The sequence below is a fragment of the Fragaria vesca genome, linkage group LG2 (assembly GCF_000184155.1).
Source record: "Fragaria vesca subsp. vesca linkage group LG2, FraVesHawaii_1.0, whole genome shotgun sequence".
In the NCBI taxonomy this organism is placed as follows: domain Eukaryota; kingdom Viridiplantae; phylum Streptophyta; class Magnoliopsida; order Rosales; family Rosaceae; genus Fragaria; species Fragaria vesca.
The window spans coordinates 31060253-31072396 of record NC_020492.1 but is presented as its reverse complement, the minus strand read 5'-3'; the positions used below and the strand labels follow the sequence as shown (position 1 = coordinate 31072396).

The 12144-nt window shown below is 38.2% G+C and overlaps 1 protein-coding gene and 1 non-coding gene across 2 annotated transcripts; one reads left to right on the top strand and one right to left on the bottom strand.

Annotated features, from left to right (window-relative positions):
• Positions 1–6210: 6210 nt before the first annotated feature.
• LOC101314054 (ABC transporter G family member 15-like) lies at positions 6211–10976 on the top strand. Its single transcript, XM_004291716.1, has 9 exons — positions 6211–6483; positions 7487–7566; positions 7775–8236; positions 8319–8441; positions 8860–8991; positions 9544–9828; positions 9907–10179; positions 10276–10383; positions 10513–10976. The coding sequence occupies exons 1-9, from the start codon at positions 6267–6269 to the stop codon at positions 10867–10869; spliced, it is 2037 nt and encodes a 678-aa protein (XP_004291764.1). The 5' UTR covers positions 6211–6266; the 3' UTR covers positions 10870–10976.
• Positions 7624–7697, bottom strand: TRNAT-AGU. Its single transcript has one exon. It is a non-coding gene; the product is annotated as a tRNA-Thr (tRNA).
• Positions 10977–12144: the final 1168 nt, after the last annotated feature.

Below are 12144 nucleotides of genomic sequence, written 5' to 3'. Positions count from 1 at the left end.
TCGAGTAGGTAGAATATTGGCACAAGACCTCCAAGTATGAATAGCCTACCTTACCTGGTAACTTTGCATTCCAATTGCTTCCACAATTTACACATGGGATCCACAGGTGGTGGAGGTGCTAATATTGTTCCTATGGCAATATCTTTGGCTACAAAATATGCACTTTTTGTAGTAAAAATACCTTTCTTATGGAAATGCCAAATCAATTTGTCAGCAATTGGTCGTCGGCTCAGTGGGATGGATAAGATTAGATCGACATCCGCTGAGGAGAAACATCTTTCAAGTTTCTGAATATCCCATGTACGAGTTATAGGGTCTATCAGCTCTGCAACCAGCTTTGGGGCGTCTCTGGGAGGAGGGGATGATGGACAACGTGGAAAGGAATCTGGAATCCACTTGTGGTTCCATATATCAATCTGATCACCAGTACCAACTCTCCATCGTAGGCCTTGAGTCAATACTTCCCTAGCTGATAAAATACTACGCCACGAAAAAGATGGACGTGACCCTAGACGACGTGTATGAGGAGAGCAGAGAGAAAAGCGTTGTGATATCAGGGTACGAACTTGTAAAATTAAATTAAATTATTGTAATAGAAAAATAGAAAAATATACAGCGAATCCAATATATGGTGTGTAGCATCATCCAAGATTCCAAGTAAATATTGTGTTTTGTTTTTGTTTTTAACTTTCTATGTGCACGTATAAGGACCTAAAATTCACTTGTTACCAATGTGCAAGGACAAGATATGAAATAAATATTTTAAAGCAAAAGAATAGTCGCCTAAAGAGAGTAGTCTATGCCTCGAATGTAAGTTATGCAATAGAAAAGTGAGGTAATAGGCTTATGTTTAGAAGGCTCCTATCTTTATTTATTATTATTATTATTTTTTTATATGAACCAAATTAGTGAAAATAAAATAAGGTAAAGTGATTGTAATTTCTTGTTGTTGTCAAAGATATCTCAATTAAAAGACAAACAGGTACCTTAAACCCTCTAACTCGATTTATATTTGAAATCGATAAAACTTGTGCTCTCTATAGTTATAATATAGAATCTATTGACCATATGTTTGCTGAATGTTCTAGCAACACTACTATTTGGGCAAACTGCAATGATTTACCATCTCCTACAGCTCACCTTTATGTAAGAGAATGGTTAAACTTTATTTTTAAGAATGCTTAAGTCATAGAAGTAAAAGATTGCTTGTTTTGTTTGTTGGCAGATTTGAAAATCCTGAAATCATGTTATTTTCCAATGTGGACAGTATAACCACTCCTCAGCGATTGTTGTTACGGTGTGCTTTGCTTATTGAGAGATCAACAATCAAGGATCCTTTACCTCTTTTGTTGTCTGCATCAAATGGATTCCGCCTGCTCCGAACTAGGTTAAACTCAACTCTGATGGCTCAATGTTAGACGCTTATGTGTCTGTTGGTTACTTGGTTTTATTCAAAGAAATTCTGATGGTAATCCTCTTGTGGTTGGTGCTCAATGCCTTCATTTTGCAAATGTTCATGTTTCTGAGTGCCTTGCCTTCATAGACGGTCTTTTAGTTGTCAAGCGATTTTCAACCACGTACAAGAATCTGCAAGTAGAAGGAGACTTGTTGTTAGTGATCAACTTTGTCCGAAATCTAGCAAATGTTGTCTTGGAGAATGAAGCCAATTCTACGAGATATCTTGCATTTAGTTTACTATTTTGTCAACATCTCTTTCACCCATATCTTCCGTGAAGTAAACTTCATGGCAGATGTTGTAGCGAATATAGGTCATGCTCTCAAGTGCTCAAGATTTGGGTTGGTCGTTTCCCTCCCTTGCTTTTGCTGCTTTTTAGTTAGATTATTCTTAAACCGGTTGCCCTATGTGCTTTTAGTTGTAGTTTTCCTTTTCTATTCAAAGGAAAAAAAAAAAAAAAAAAAAAAAAAAAACCCAAAAAGTGAAAGCATCATAGGTAACTTAAGCAAAGAACTGGAATAGTTCACTTGGCCCAATGTACCATCTAAACGTGGTGTATTTCCATTCCTTTAACAAGTGACATGACAATATTCTTGCCTAAAAGAAAGTAGATAAAAACAACGTAATTGCCTAAATTAACATTGGGGCTGTCTATGATAATCTAGAACAAAAAGAGCAAGTGTACTAACATGGGTTAGTTACCCGGAGGCAAGAAGACGAACCAAATGACCAGAGCATTATTCTTCACGCCAGAGAGCATGTTCGAGGTCGCAACATGGCGAGAATGGGCTTGTTGGCTAACATTGCAGTTTTTTGAGAGTGAAGTAGGATAGAATGATAAACGGGCTCCCTGAACCAAACAAAGTCAAGGGAGCCAGCAGGAGAAAACACTGCCCTAATGGATCTAGTAGGTGCTTGAGAGAATTGGAAGCTAGCCGGTGGGCCCAAAGTGGATAATATCTCAGTTGTGTGGACTGAGCTATTACAAATGCTATTAGAGCATGTACGTCCTATGCCTAAAGTATATGGCAACTAGGACATCGGGCCCTTAAAAGGAGGGGGGAGGGGGTTGATTGTGGTGAGCTGACTGAGCAGGTGATTGAGGGCATTAGAAGTTAGCAGGTGCACGTGTCCTACATCGCTCAAGAGAAGTAAGTTTCTGAGCTTATAAGTGCAGAATCAGCTCCTTACATTGAGACGTGTTTTGAGGTGAAACCTCAAGAACAGAAGCGTGAAGCTGATTGGCTTAAAGCGAACAATACCTTAGCTGTGTGGACTGGGCTGTTACAGATGATATCAACATGTCCCCAGTTGGAAGTGTGCAGATGTGGACGTCAAGCCCCTTAACAAGGGTGGATTGTGGTAATTGATTAAGCAGGTGGTTGAGGGCTCTTTACATTGAGGCATGTGTAGAGTTGGCTCCTTACATTGAGACATGTTTTGGATGAAATCTAAAGAACAAAACTATGAGGGCTGGTGGGAAAAAAAAAAGACAATATTTCAGCTGTGTGGACTAAGCTGTTACATCTGGGTCAATGGATCAACACACTACCAGAAGAAAGGTTTTAGCCGACGAAAATAAAAAAACCAGGCCGACGAATTATTTTTTCGTCGGCTAATTTAAAATTTTCATCGGCTATGGTCAACTTTAGCCGACGAAATTTTAATTTCGTCGTCTGAATAATTTTTTTTGTCGGCTATAGTCTGTGAACTTTAGCCGACGAAATTTTTAAAAGTTTAGTCGATGAAAAATATAATTTCGTCGGCTAAAGTGCCTTATATTTGCAGATCTGGACAACAACTCATCTGGGAAAAAAAAACTATATGTAGAACCTTCAAACGCAAAAAAGCCGTGAAATAAGATATGACCAGAATGGTGAAATACGTCCATGGTTGAAAAATCACGGTATTCCGGTAAAGTCTCGGTGCCGATAGTTGCGGTCAATGCAATTCACCCTTATTATTCACTATGCTGCAGATTTGGCGTTTGGTGTCCAATTGACTATTATGATCCCTTTCCGGAAGCGTAACGGCCCTATGAGTCCAACTCATTGCTAATGCCATGACATATGGGCTTTTTTGGCCATCGAAGTCCGTTTAGGGTTTCAAAATGCAGTTTTCTTATTTCCGATTAGAGTTGACCGTTCTGATCGAGCCCTTAACGTTGTCGAATCCAGTTGAATTTTTTACATAGACATCTTTCGTCATAATGATCATATCTGACAGTCGAATTTTGGTTTGTGAATTTTAGTCATCGGAATCACAACGTGTCTACTATTTACCGTTATTATTTCCTATGAGGAGCCCTATCGTCGGAAGGTAAATGTCTCAAACTTTTTATATAGGCGGTTACGTCTCATTTACGTGAAAGTTTTTCGTGTGGAAGGTTTGACCAAACTACGTAATATAGAGGGAGATATGAGCGTTTTCGTGAATTTATAGACTTTAGCCGACGAGATATTAAAAAAGTCGTTAGCTAAGGTCAGAATTTTTTTTGCGGTAAACCAAATTTGGAGGAAAATTTTCAAAGGACTTTAGCCGACGAAAATATATGAAAAGTCGTCGGCTAAAGTCGAAAAATTTTCAACCAAAATTTTTTGGCGATCAACCAAAATTTTCAAAAGAGTTTAGCCGACGAAAATAAATAATTTCGTCGGGTAAAGTTCTTTATATAGGAGTTATACTGGAGGTGGATGGTAAGAAGTCATAAAATCAGAAAAAGTTCCAGATTTTCTTCTCGGCCTAGCTCCGCCGTCAAGCCACCGGAGACCGCTACACTTGTCCCAAAAGCTTCGCCGTGTCTCTACTTCATTGCTGGACAGGTGGTGCATTGAGTGGCGCCGCCGTGAGGGATAAATCAAGCTCCAAAACTCCGCCGGTTCGGATTCGGTGTCGATCAATTTTCTTCTTCCTTAGGTCACCATTTGGTGAGTTCTATATATGGATAAGTTGAGTTTGATTAGTACTACATTCCCCTAGAATTTGGTAGCTCGATTCGGTGTGTGTGAGGAGAATCGAAGATTTGAATTTTTTAGGGTTTAAAATTGGGGATTTTTATATGTTGATTCAATTGACCTGTTTAGGCTTAGAATTGGGCTTCGACTTATTCTAGAAAGTTGTTCGAAATGTTGAGAGGAAGATTCTATCAAATTTTGGTGCTGATTGGAGGTGGCCGAAAGTTTCTGCAGTTTTTTTTTTTCAAAAACCAGCAACTTTAGCAGACGATATTTAAAGTTTATTCGTCGGCTATAGTATTTTTAAATTTTTTATAAGGTTTAGCCGACGAATTATGGCATATTTCGTCGGCTATAGTTATTTTTAAATTTTTTTATTAGGTTTAGCCGATGAAACAGACTATATTTCGTCGGCTATAGTCTGGGAAAAAATTTTTTATTTACACGACTTTAGCCGACGAATATCTTAATTGTTTCGTCAGCTAAAATCTGGGAAAAAAACCGACGACATGTTTTTCGTCGGCTAAACTGTGGGACTATAGCCGAAGAAATTTTTTTTTTCGTCCGCTAAAGTCATCGCCGACGACCTTTTCCCGAAGAAATCTTAGCCGACGATGGTGCGTCGGCTAAGATCTTAGCCGACAAATTAAGCTAACAGACCGACGGAACTTTTTCGTCGGCTAAAGTGCTTGTCCTGGTAGTGACACGACATAATGAGACACTTACAAAGGCCTTGCCCACATAGCCGTCTAGGGTCACCGGGGTCACCAAGGCATCATCCTCCGAGTCCTCATAGTCAATTAAGCCAATTTGGTATATGAGCATTAACTATTTTTTCTTATCAAATAAACAGTTAATATGCTATAAGTCTATAACTAGTTTATTGTAAATTGGACTCATGGTCTCTCACTCACACATACATCGGATGGTGAGATATAGTAGTGTTTTGCAAGACCTGGTTGTGAAATGCTTGATGTGTGAAACAAGAGAATTCATTTTCAAGTAGTATATCTTCATTAATCCAATTTCTGTGCTTGCTTGCATGTAAAATATATCTTTCATGTTTGTCACGATTTGACTATAACTCGAGGATAATACAAGAATAGATATTCCCAAAAGCGACTGCAAAGTCTTTTCATGTAAAGTGTGAAGAGAACCACTTTGAGTTTGATGTCCAGCGGTATTGGAGCAGTGTCCTGGTGGAAACTTGTTAACAAGGTCATACATTTAATTTTTCAGTTATTTGTTTAGAGCCATTTACATGTAAAAATTGGTCAAACTCATGCCTCCCAAAATGTAATGAAAATGCAGCACACATGCACCTATCACTGTAATTGTGAACGAGTCCTACCCACCTATCACAACAATCTAGCTATTAGTTGGAAGATGGAAACATTCACATGCATTAGAGCCTCTCTGTTTGCTTACCAGCTTAGCTTAGCCTCTCAGGTCTGCACACATACCAGAAGGGAAGGGATGAGAGTGTGTCAATGTCATGCTCGTAATAATGGTCACATTTATTTCCTTCACTTTCCCACCCACCTGTTTGAACTAACCTAATCTTGAATCACACACAGCAAACCCATTAATTCCATCGTCATCTTTCTCTCCCCTCATTCATTCCTCATGCAACCCTCTCTTTCCCTCTTTGATATTCTATATTACCAGCTAGCTTGCATTGATATTTTCAGTTGTTTGTTGTCTGTTAATTAGTGTTTGTTAGCTTCAACCATATTACATGGACATGTCTCCAAATCTTCCTTCTTCTTAATCTCATTCTCCAAGTTCCCTTCCTCTTTTGCGCTTAAAACATCTTTTAGTTATTAGCTGATCATTGATCCGGGAGTGGTCTGATAATGGAGATAGAGGCGGCGAGAGGCGGTGGCGGTGGAGGAGGAAGAGGTGCTTACTTGGTCTGGGAAGATCTAAGCGTGGTGCTACCAAATTTTTCAAAGAATGTCCCAACAAGGAGGTTGCTCAATGGTCTGAGTGGGTTTGCTGAGCCTGGTAGGATCATGGCTATTATGGGTCCTTCTGGCTCTGGAAAATCAACACTCCTTGATACTCTGGCAGGTTCTTCATCTCTCTCCTTTTCTCACTCTCCTTGATACTCTTGCAGGTTATTTGATTGTTCAGTTTTGGTGCTTTTTATGTGAAAGTTGTGCAACCCAATACTGTTTAATCACTCTAATGTAATACAAGGAGAACCCAGTTTTCTTTTTCTGTTTAATCTAATTCATGGAGTAATTTTGGTATTTGTTATCACTTTTGGTGCTACTATAAGCAAACAAATGCTTTTTAAGCAAGCAGAGGAGCGCCCAAATCTCTGGAATGGTTATGGGACAACATGAAAAGTAGTTTTTATTAAACTGAGCTTTAGTCAATGTGTCAAGTTAAATGGAATTGAGAAATGAGATCTAGATAGAATTGGGACTCTAGGTGAAATTCCTGCTTCTGTAAAAGAAAAAATTGCTAGAATTTATCAGTCAACAGATTTTCATGAATTTCACACTTTCTCCAGAAATGATGTTGTTAGTGTCTTTTAGATAAATTTTGGATTTGGATGTTGAAAGATCAAGAAGAAGAAGTGAAGAACAATTAGAAAGCCTACCTGTATATTCTTGGTTTTTTCCCATTTGAGGGTTGAGGCATCGCATGGCATTACTCTTGATCCCCCAACATTTATGCTACCGCCATCAAGATCCACCTATAAGCAATAAAAACAAGGCAGTTTGACTGAATGGTAAAAAGTCTTTTACTACCAATTCCACCACACTTGTTGCCATATTGGACAACTCCTTTTCAATTCATTTATGATGGATTGGAAACTGAGAGACAGGAAGACAAAATTGAGTGCTGTATGACTAGAGTAATTTTCATTAGCAGGGACCATCCCTAAATGCTAACATGGGCTTCTGAGCTGCCCTTCTTAATGGTTATTGAGGTGGCACTTGACCAGCTTCAGATTTTGTTACGAGTTTCGATCTTTTTTGGGTTGAATATGGTAGCTACTAATTCCAATTATCATGAACTAAATGGTTATAATTTTCTTTTAAATTTTGTGGTACTGAGACAGGTAGACTGTCAAGAAATGTGGTCATGACTGGAAGTATACTTTTCAATGGGAAGAAGAAAAGACTGGCCTATGGTGCTGTTGTAAGTATAATTCTAAATCCGAAGTTTTGTTTGGGTAAAATAAAAGGAATACAATTCTGCTCTCGTTGAGAGTCGAACTCAAGACCTCCCGCTTACTAAACGGGTGCTCTAACCAACTGAGCTACGAGAGCTGGATGGCAAAATTTCCTTTTTGTTCGCATTATATTAATACTTCATGAACTCGTAATAAACTATTATGCAATTTCAGGCTTATGTCACGCAAGAGGATGTGTTGTTAGGAACGTTGACAGTTAGAGAAACAATTACATACTCAGCATACTTGAGGCTTCCAAGTAGTTACACCAGAGAAGAGGTCAGGAGCATTGTGGAAGGAACTATCAATGAAATGGGCCTCCTCGACTGCGCAGATCGCTCTATTGGAAACTGGCACTTAAGAGGCATTAGTGGTGGTGAGAAGAAAAGAGTGAGCATTGCACTTGAAATTCTGACAAGGCCTCGCATATTGTTCCTTGATGAACCTACTAGTGGTCTGGATAGTGCCTCGGCGTTCTTTGTTATTCAAACACTCCGAAGCATTGCTCGTGATGGGAGAACAGTTATTTCATCAGTTCACCAGCCAAGTAGTGAAGTATTTGCACTCTTTGATGACCTCTTCTTACTATCTGGCGGTGAAACTGTTTATTTCGGAGATGCAAAGACGGCTATAGATGTAAGATGGAAAATCTAGCTCGACCCTCAATGCAAATTCTTCATTCTTGGTGATTCTTGTTAAAATCATTTTCGTTTTGTAGTTCTTTGCTGAGGCGGGTGTCCCATGTCCTAGTAGAAGGAATCCCTCTGACCACTTCCTACGCTGCATAAACTCAGACTTTGACAAAGTTACTGCCACACTGAAAGGATCTCAAAGAATTCGTGTAAGCATTATTTCTATAGCACCATTTGTGTATCACCACCACCTATAACTTTCCACTTTCCCCATGAAATAATATGCAGGTAATCCTTCTGTGATTCTCAGGGTTATCAATTTTATACTTCAAATAGTAACAACACATTTTACAAACAGAGAAGGTAAAATGAGTCGCATCCAGAAACACAAAAATTGAATTTTACAAACAAGAATCCCACAATTTAGGAAACATTATCTATTGACCTGATTGTGTTGGAATGAAATCACTCTTTGTCACTTTCTACCCTGGTAGCCACCAATGCAAGCCATTTAGTTTGTCATTTCCTTTTTCATCTTGTGTTGGTCTGCACCTTTTCTTTTCGATATTGTTTGATATCTTTTTTTAGTATATATACTAAGGTCAATTTGTGATCAACTTGTATCAGGATGTCCCGACATCGGCAGATCCCCTCATGAATTTGGAAACCGCAGAGATCAAAGCCAGGCTTGTTGAGAAATATAGGCGTTCAAAGTACGCACATAGGGCGAAAGCTAGGATGCAGGAAATATCAGCAATTGTAAGTCTCAATGCATTTCATGATTGTAGAACCTAGCAGACCTCATCAAAATGCAATCCCTTGCTTCTGCTTGTTTTGTGCTATAAAAAATCAAAGTTTGTTTTGAAGATAGAAATTTCTTCACTTTGTTTTAAATCTTTCAACTAAAAGTTTTAATTGAAAGTACAATTAGAAAATTTTAGGTTTAAACAATTTAAACTTTTTCGATGACCTTGAATTTTTCTTTAAAAACGTGTTGGTGAACTTTTTAAACATCCTCACAAAATACCAATGTAGCAGGTTGTGCAATTAGAACATTCTAGGTGTAAACAATTTAAACTTCTTTTGATGACCTTGAATTTTTCTTAATAAATGTCTTGGTGAACTTTTTATACATCCTCACGACATACCAATGTAGCAGGTTGTACAATTATGTTCATTTTGGCTTCAGCAAAAGTTTCTTACAGTAGAAGGCCAGAAATTATAGTTTATGACTTCTAATAGTAATGACATTATAAATTCAATAGTAATGACATTATCATAAGCGTATATGAACTGGTCCATATGATGCAGGAAGATCATGTCATCGACATGCAAAGTGGAAGTCAAGCAAGCTGGTGGAGGCAACTTTCAACCTTGCTCCGAAGATCATCTTTGAACATGTCTAGAGATGTGGGTTATTACTGGTTAAGGATATGCATCTATATATTGGTATCAGTATGTGTTGGTACTATCTTTTTCCATGTTGGCACCGGCTATACTGCAATCTTTGCGCGGGCAGCTTGTGGTGCATTCATAACAGGCTTCATGACATTCATGTCGATTGGAGGTTTCCCGTCCTTTATAGAAGAAATGAAGGTAGGCTAGTATAGACACAGGAATACTTTTGTAGTTACTTTAGGGTTTTTCTCATACCCTGTTTTATTCTTGTAACAGGTATTTTATAGAGAAAGGCTCAATGGGTATTATGGAGTTTCGGTGTTCATCATATCCAACTTCCTCTCTTCATTTCCGTTCTTGGTTGCAATTACTCTCTCTACTGGGACTATCACCTACTATTTAGTGAAATTTCGGACGGAATTTTCTCATTATGTCTACTTCAGTCTCAATATATTTCTCTGCATTTCTGTGATAGAGAGCCTCATGATGGTAGTAGCTTCTCTGGTTCCCAACTTCCTCATGGGAATCATAACAGGAGCTGGAATCATGGTAAGTACATATATCAACTAAAATTTTGATCATATTTTCCGTTTTTGCATCCGTCAAGTCAAAGCATCCTTTTTCCAACCGAATGGTTGTGTGAAGGGCATCCTGATGATGACTGCTGGTTTCTTCCGCTTACTGCCGGATCTTCCCAAACCATTCTGGCGCTACCCGATTTCATTTCTCAGTTATGGCTCATGGTCAATACAGGTAATTCCTTTGTGTGCCATGTATTTAGATTTTAGAAAAGATTCTTCCACAAGATTCTTCCACAAGTCATCATACTAGCCGGGTCAAATGTGTCATCTGATGTATTATTCTGTTAAAATGGTTTGACAGGGAGCCTATAAGAACGACTTCCTTGGCCTTGAGTTCGAGCCCATGATAGCTGGTGAACCAAAATTGTCAGGCGAGTATGTGGTCACACATACATTTGGTATCCCATTGGACCATTCCAAGTGGTGGGACCTGGTTGCTATTCTTGCTATTCTTGTTTCATACCGGGTTCTCTTTTTCCTAATTCTCAAGTTCAAGGAGAGTGCATCGCCATTGTTTCAGACACTCTATGCAAAGAGAACACTACACCATCTTGACAAGCGGCCTTCCTTCAGAAAAAAACCATCTTTCCCTTCCAACAGGCACCAACCTCTTCACTCACTATCTTCTCAAGAAGGTCTTAACTCTCCACTCAATTAGGAAGCATCTTATATGTAATACTGAGAGGTTTATATGCAACAATATATGCTTTGCCTCTATTCAGAGTAATCTCTTCGAACATGCAGTTTATGTAATTAGTCACTTTTGCTTAGGAAAGTTCATTCCGAACGAAATAGGAAGTTTCTGTTTGAGTTTTATTTGCAGAAACTGTTTATTTTAATTTTTTATAATGTGATTGATATCATATGAGGAATAACACAATGCATGGGACATTCACTGATTTATATGGAAATTATTTTAGACTTAAAAGCTGCGGCCTCATTCACATGTGGCAATCCATGTCATACCTATGTCATGTTCTTTGGCACTTGACAGTTTACAGTGCTTCTTTAACCTTTCTGTTTGGGATTACACATTATTTGTCTTCGTCAAAGTAATCGACCAGAAGAAAACTACGAAATTAGTAATAAGATGTGATTACAGAGTAGTTAAGTTGTGATTACAAGTCAAGTAACTTTAAACCACATAGTCCGTTTGTAATTAAGTTGAAAGTTGAAACATTTATTTTATCGAAACTAAATGACTACTTGATTGGGAAGAGACATAAGAATGATGAACTATTCCACTATGTATTTATTTAATTTTTTTTTTGGAAGGAAAAGAAGGAATGTATGCTTGATGAAATAAGAGAAACTGTGAGCAACTTGAAATTTGAATTTGAGATGAAAGATTTGGGAAAACTCGGTTTTGTCTAGGCCTTGAGCTATAATACTGAGCTTGTGGAATACTGATCCAACTCTACATATGTCCAAAACATGCTCAAGCAATTTAACATGCACAAAGTGTATCATGCTAGCACTTGCATGATCAGTCGAAGTTTACATGTAAAGAAAGAACCATTTCGTCCAAAAGAAGATGACAAGTAAGTGTTGGGAGCTGAAATTTCCTATCTAAATACAATAGGCACATTATTGTACTCAGCTCAATGCACCCAACCAAATATTGCATTCTTAATGAACTTGTTAGCTAGATTTAGCTTAGCACCAACACAACATTATTGGAACGGTATAAAGAACATATTCTGATACCTAAAAAGAACCATTCACTTAGGTATGTTGTAACCCTACAGAGAGACAAGAGGGACCACATATATATGGAACTGCATTATGTGAAGCAAATGTCGTCGGCCAGAAAGATGTCCCCTGGACTGCTGTTGACGGCAAAAGCACCGCTGCGTACTCTGAAACCCCCAATCATGTTTATTGATTTATATGTATCGATATGTGTTCAATCGGAAAAAAAAATTACCAAAAT

Coding starts and splice junctions, on each gene's coding strand:
- LOC101314054 (XM_004291716.1), top strand. CDS start 6,267: ATGGAGATAGAGGCGGCGAGAGGCGGTGGCGGTGGAGGAGGAAGAGGT. Junction 8,992..9,543: donor TGCAGGAAATATCAGCAATT/GTAAGTCTCAAT, acceptor CATATGATGCAG/GAAGATCATGTCATCGACAT. Junction 9,829..9,906: donor CCTTTATAGAAGAAATGAAG/GTAGGCTAGTAT, acceptor TTCTTGTAACAG/GTATTTTATAGAGAAAGGCT.